Consider the following 6,302-nt stretch of genomic DNA (forward strand, 5'->3'; position numbering starts at 1 on the left):
TTTGGTTTCTAACTTAGAATGAAAAAATTATTTTAAATGACCGTAGACACGTATTAGTGTAACGCAATCTAATCTCGTTATATTTATAAATAATTTTATTTATTTTGCTATATTTGAAAACAATCCAGGTAAATAATAAATAATCAATAATAAATAATCAATATGAATGTTTTTAAATGCTTAAAAGGTTATGAATTTAATTGCTATCACACTCTACATTTCTATCCTCTTAGTTTATTCAAATATTTTTTTAAAATATGGTTTTTTTTCTTTCTTGAATGTATTTCTTTTTTATAGAAAATTAAAACAAATACAGAGTTGCAGTTTTTTTTTTTTTTTTGGAGAAAACCAACATGCTCAAATTGTCACATCATCATAGAGATTCTAGTATTGCTTGAATATTATAAAACAACTCTTATTTAGGACTAAACCTAAGGATTATAAAGCCATACCATAGAGACTATGTGAATGAGAAGATAAATCTTTTATTACTGTTTTTCAAATCAATAATTCAAATAGTGCAAATATTATATAAATTTCTCAAATTACAATTATTTACTAAATGTTTTAAAGGGTAGTTGTAAATTTAGCTATTAAATTCAAAATAATTAAGTATATAGCAACATTTTAAAAAAATTGTAAATATAGCAAAATTTTTCAAATTCTATCAATGATATGAGTTTATCAACGATAAACCATGTTGCAAATATTGGTCTATCATTGATAGACTATACGAAATGTATCAGCGATATCGGTGATAGTTTTGCTATATTTGCAATTTTTTTAAAATTTTACTATATCCTAATTATTATTTTTAAAGTGCAATTTTTCACTTAAATATGGTAAAAATATAAAGACAGTTTTAGATCAAAATATCTAAAACTATTTTAAAAAACATATTCATCGTAAATTTTACAAAATATTTACCACCTATAACAAATTTTATCATTGATAGTCATTGATATACTATAGTGGTAAAAAAACTATTACCGCTAGAATAAAAAAATTTGTTATAGCTTATAAATATTTTAATTTATTTTACTATTTTAAAAAACGTCCGTTAATCAAATATATATTTACTATCGGAGTCCAAAAACATAAAACACAACCCATGTTTTCTATTCTCAAGAGAAAAAAGAAATGCTACCATTAACTCTTTTTTTTTTTTGCAGGTGGTCGAAAATAATAAATACAATGATAGTTTGTTACACACAAAAGGGTGATGAAAGATGATAGTATGTTTGAGAGAGAGTCAGGAATTAAAATTTGATATCTATACATATCATATGAGATCTCTGTTGTCGCCACTCAAACACTAAACTCGAAGAAAAGATAGCGGTTAGCTTCAGATGCGGCTCGAATCTCTTCCAAATATGAACTTTCTTGTCCAATCTGATACCACTAGATATCTTGTGCGCCAGCTGACTTGCTTGCTGAGTATACGAAACCAAAACAAATTCAGAATTCAAGCGTTGAGCTACACAACTAAGTGCTTGTTCGAGAATGTTTGAAGTCAATCAAATTCAATTCAGTTTTTTATTTTACACTTTTTCATAAGGTTGGAATTGATTTTTAAATGATTAAAAATATTCTTTTAGTGAGATTAAAAATGATAAAAATGATTTTAACTATTTTAAAATCGTCAATTCGTGGCATAATAGAAAAGGGTTGGAAGAATCTTCTGATGAAAAAGCAGCAGTAGGTAAATCACCTTGCATATACAGAATACCAGAGCCATTGAGTGCTGTGACCCATGGAAACCCAATCTCCAGGGAGTTCGGCAGCAGCTTGTTCTCCTCCTAAAGGAGCGAACTGTCCCAAATGCTTGTACCTATTAGACATGGAATGAAAATTATTTGCCTCAGATCTAAAGAGAAGGATATGGTGGAATTATTTGTGAACTTTATCGTGATCTATTCTCTCTACAATCAAGGGAAATTATGATAGAATAATGCACGATGAGATAGCAATGTGAAATCTCTTTATTCATGTCAAAGAAGATATTAAACAGCAGTTTGAACCAGAAGAATGAATGTGAAGGAAGCATGGATCTTCTATGACCATTTCGTGCTGTGACATCAAGGATGATCTATTTGGTAGAAATTCTTTGGATGTTTCTTAAACGGATTAATTTAATTCTTTTGACATGAATTTGTACAAACTTTTACTGTATGTTTATATGTATGTCTGCCTAGCTAAAAAGTAGAACTTATGTCATACCACTTGAGATTTGAAACAAAGGTGCAGAGCCCTTCCATATTTGTCATTTTGTTTTGAAAATGTGGGATGGATTTTGTGCCATACTGGTGTTTGCATGTTCTCTTGACTTCTACTAGGAATTGTCAGGATAGTATGGAGGTCTTTGTCCAGCCCTTTTGTAATGAAGGACACTTTAACATTTTTTTGCTAATATTGGCTTGAGAACCAAAAGAGTCTTTATGAGTATTGAGATTTCTCGGATAGAGATTTAGGATGCAGCTCACTTCAATGTCTATTTTTTGGGTTTTTCATTATAATTATTGTTTTAATCGGTGTTTATACAGTTATCACTTATCCAAGACCCTAAAAAATTGCAGGGTCTTGATGTAGTTTCTTTCTGTTTCTGTTTTTTCTTTTCATTTTGGCTTTTGTGAAATGGGCCTTTTTATGATGGCCTCGTCTTTTGTACTTCCAGTTCATTTGTAGCTGGTTTTTCACACGTAAACATATTTATAAAGGATGTTGACTTAAACTGAGAGCAGCCTATTTTCGGTCTGGAACATGGAATAGAAACAAATAAGCTTGCAGACATACCGAAAGGGAAGAAATTGATGACGTCCAGAACTCTTAAAACGTCGAGGACCTTCAGGATTCTCAGTGCAATAATCTCTGCGGTTGAAGCACCTGGAAAGATACGCACCTTGTTGGGCAGCAACCTGAACAGGAATATTTATTTATTAAATAACTTGAAAGTCTTTTCCATGTAGACCATAAGTTTACATAAGAGCTGACTTGAACATGGAAGTTTGTATCAATGAAGATGTGCATTTTACCTGTGCGGTAGCAGGCAGACTTTTCATCTGCGTGTCGGCAATAGAAAGAGCTGACTTAAATCCTTCAATATCTATTTCATTCTCATGTCCCTGAGAATCCCTTAAGAGATCTTTTACATCGCGGAGATGTTTGCTCCTCAAAAATATCTCTACTTGAGGATACCTTATGAGAATATCATCTAGAACATCTTGAAATTCTGTAACTGTCAGGGTACCAGAGTTATCTTTGTCTGCAGCTTTAAATATGGTGGCAATATCTTCCTAGTGAAAACACCATTTGCAATTGATAAGCAGTCAAAGGCTATAGTAGTCGATTGAAAACCAATATTATGAGAAATCCCTCCACAACTCGAGAAAAATTCAAGTACTTCAACACTTAAATTTAAGAACTTCAAGGAAGTAATAAAATGGGTGAAAATCTAGAGCTTCAAGAGTGAAGACCATTGGTAAAATTTGATAAATGTTATATTGCTGTACGAAAATTGCTCTCATCAAAATCAAATTGGCAGATAGACCCTGCACTAAAATATAATCAAGCATTTATGGCTTCATATACCATAATTTTGCGTTGGTCAATTGTAGCACAATCACCAATGGCATACACATTTTGAGCGCCCTTCACTTGAAGCCATTCATCAGTGGCTAGAATGCGTCTACTACCCTATATATCAGAAAGAACTAATAGTTAGAAACAGAATAACCACCCAGGAAAAGAATTGTGGCATCCTGGGAAACATATAAGACCAGATAGGATAAATGCATCGGTCAAGTATAGCGAAATGTAGACCTTTGTTTTTATCTATTCTTCCTCTCAAATGATACTCAAAAGCACATACATCTTAATCAACAAACCTGGCCAATCTGCTCCATGAAATCCTTCACAACAGGACGAGTCATGATACCCGTAGACCAGATAATTAGTCCATGCGGCATCGAACAGGATTCTCCAGTTGATTTTACCTTCATCTCAATTTCTTTATCAGATACACTGACAACTCGACATCCTGTGTATACATCGATGCCATCTCTTAGGAATTTTTGTTCAGCAAATGAACTAATTCTTTCATCAAACCTGCATTAAGCAAGAAAGATTTCATCAACTTACCAAACCAATAGATCAATATAAAAAGATGGTCAGATTTTTCCTTTATAAATTAATCCTCTTAGGCTACAGTATGTACTTAATATTTTGATTTTGTAGAGATTCAAGAGCTACAGAAAAATCATACAATCCAAAAGACGAGTAAAATTTTGAGTTAATTTTCTTCACGTTCCATAAAAGCAGGCTTAGTATAAACACTCATTCCTTACGCATTCAAAATGTGATCTCCAGATTGAATTACTGAAATTTTCACTAGATCTTTAACCGAAGGATATAAGTTAACCAAATCTTCTTCAAAAAAGTCATGAAGCTCTGCAGCAAATTCAACTCCAGTGGGACCCCCTCCAACAATAACGAAATGAAGATTTCTCCTTCGCTCTTCTTCACTTAGACTAGGAATCACAGCCATTTCAAAGCAATCTATCACACCTCTGCGGATCTTCTGAGCATCTTCCACTTCCTACAATGGTTACCGAATCATAACATGGGAATTAAATATGATATCTAACAAATTGACAATGATCTACAAAAGAAACAAGGACCGAGATCGACAAACTACCAACAAAATTTCAGAAAATGCCTAACCCTAAAAAGTGCATATCAAACTATGAAAACAAAACTGCTTACCTTGAGAAAATGGCAGTTTTCCTTGACACCAGGAGTATTAAAAGTATTAACTTGCGCTCCCATTGCTATTACTAAATAGTCATATTCTAAGGCAAACTCCCTATTGCCAACCAAATTATTGTCAACATTAGACTGGCAGAAAACCTTCTTGTTAGCAGCATCGATCTTAAGGCATTCAGCTTCCCAGAACTTAATTTCACCTTTTCTCTGTTGCAGAAGCAATATTGTCGATCAGGCACCTTCATAAGTTCAATTAATTGCGAACAAAAACAAAATTAAACTGTACTCTTCTCCAAGCGATTTTTCTTTCTTTTTTTTTTTTTTTTTGTGAAAATGTACAGTCGACCGCTACTTTTAAGGACTCTTCAGCTCTAAGGCCCTTAAGCTGCGTTCTCCTTTTTTTTGTTAAATTAAATTAAACAAATCAAATAAATTACCTTCTTCACGATGTTCCGAACCGGTTCAACAATGCTTCGTGCTTCAACTGATCCACATGTAACACTAGGCAATAAAGGAGTAAATGAGAAATAATTTTGAGGCGAAACAACCTGAACGTCATATTTTGAAGCATCCAGATCCTTGAGAAAACTGGTGCCGGCCCATCCTGTTCCAAGCACCAGAACTCTCTTTTTTGGTGATTCCTCAACAGAACCGCCAACGTCTGATTGTGAATCTGCATATGCCAATAGACCTCCGCCACTGAAACCAAAACAAAAACCATTTCAGAGACAAATAATTGAACAAATACAAAACTAAAGATTTGATTAGTCCCCTGAAGATTCTTCCATTTAGCACAACAAACTACTAAAAGAAAATAGAACCGAAGCAAACGAAATGACCGTTCATTTTTACTTGTAATCAGTCATCACATTCACTTACTATATACATTTTGAGAAGTAAAAGATAAGGAAACAAATATACAAACCAGTCATGGATGAAGAAACTAAAAGCTAAAACATGAAATCAGAACTTAAAGTATCAAGATCTACGTCATGGTTTCATTGAACATCCACTCCGTCACTCCGTCACTCCGTCGTTTTACAAACTTAAACAATCTACTCCCAAACAAATAGTCGAATTCCAACAGAATCTTGAATCTCAAAACAAAGAAAATTTAGAGTTGTTGAAAGTCAAAGCAACAAATCTCAAATCATGTCCAAACAATGTGGTTGAAAGACATTGCTCCTCGAGTATTTATCGGAGATACTGTTTAAGAGAGAAGAAAGGGAAAATTGAAGGCGAGGAGAAGCAGAAACCTGAGGGTGCTGATAAGTAGAAGCTTTGAATATGCAGGGGAGCCATGAAAAGCTCTGGAAGCTCTAGAGAAGAAGGAGAAAATTGTCATATCAACGGAAGAACACGATGAGTAGAGTACTAGGAAGAGAACAACGAACGTGTATGATTGATGATTCTGCAGAAGAAGGAAGCTATTTGACAAGATCAAACAGAATGGGCGTAGACAGGCCAAGATATTTTGCACGCAACGTATAATATAAAACCGTTTCCCGTGTCATTTGTCCTCCTAAGAGGTGAATGTTGGG

The 6,302-nt window shown here is 33.6% G+C and overlaps 1 protein-coding gene across 1 annotated transcript; it reads right to left on the reverse strand.

The window, feature by feature from the left end:
* Positions 1-1,098: 1,098 nt before the first annotated feature.
* On the reverse strand, positions 1,099-6,302 carry LOC101203130 (external alternative NAD(P)H-ubiquinone oxidoreductase B1, mitochondrial). The gene is made up of 10 exons (XM_004136762.3): positions 6,018-6,302; positions 5,199-5,460; positions 4,762-4,968; positions 4,344-4,594; positions 3,885-4,104; positions 3,589-3,693; positions 3,033-3,293; positions 2,794-2,915; positions 1,712-1,831; positions 1,099-1,433 (listed from the first exon to the last, which is right to left on the reverse strand). The coding sequence occupies exons 1-10, from the start codon at positions 6,104-6,106 to the stop codon at positions 1,346-1,348; spliced, it is 1,725 nt and encodes a 574-aa protein (XP_004136810.1). The 5' UTR covers positions 6,107-6,302; the 3' UTR covers positions 1,099-1,345.

Source organism: Cucumis sativus, chromosome 7 (genome assembly GCF_000004075.3).
Source record: "Cucumis sativus cultivar 9930 chromosome 7, Cucumber_9930_V3, whole genome shotgun sequence".
Classification (NCBI taxonomy): Eukaryota; Viridiplantae; Streptophyta; class Magnoliopsida; order Cucurbitales; family Cucurbitaceae; genus Cucumis; species Cucumis sativus.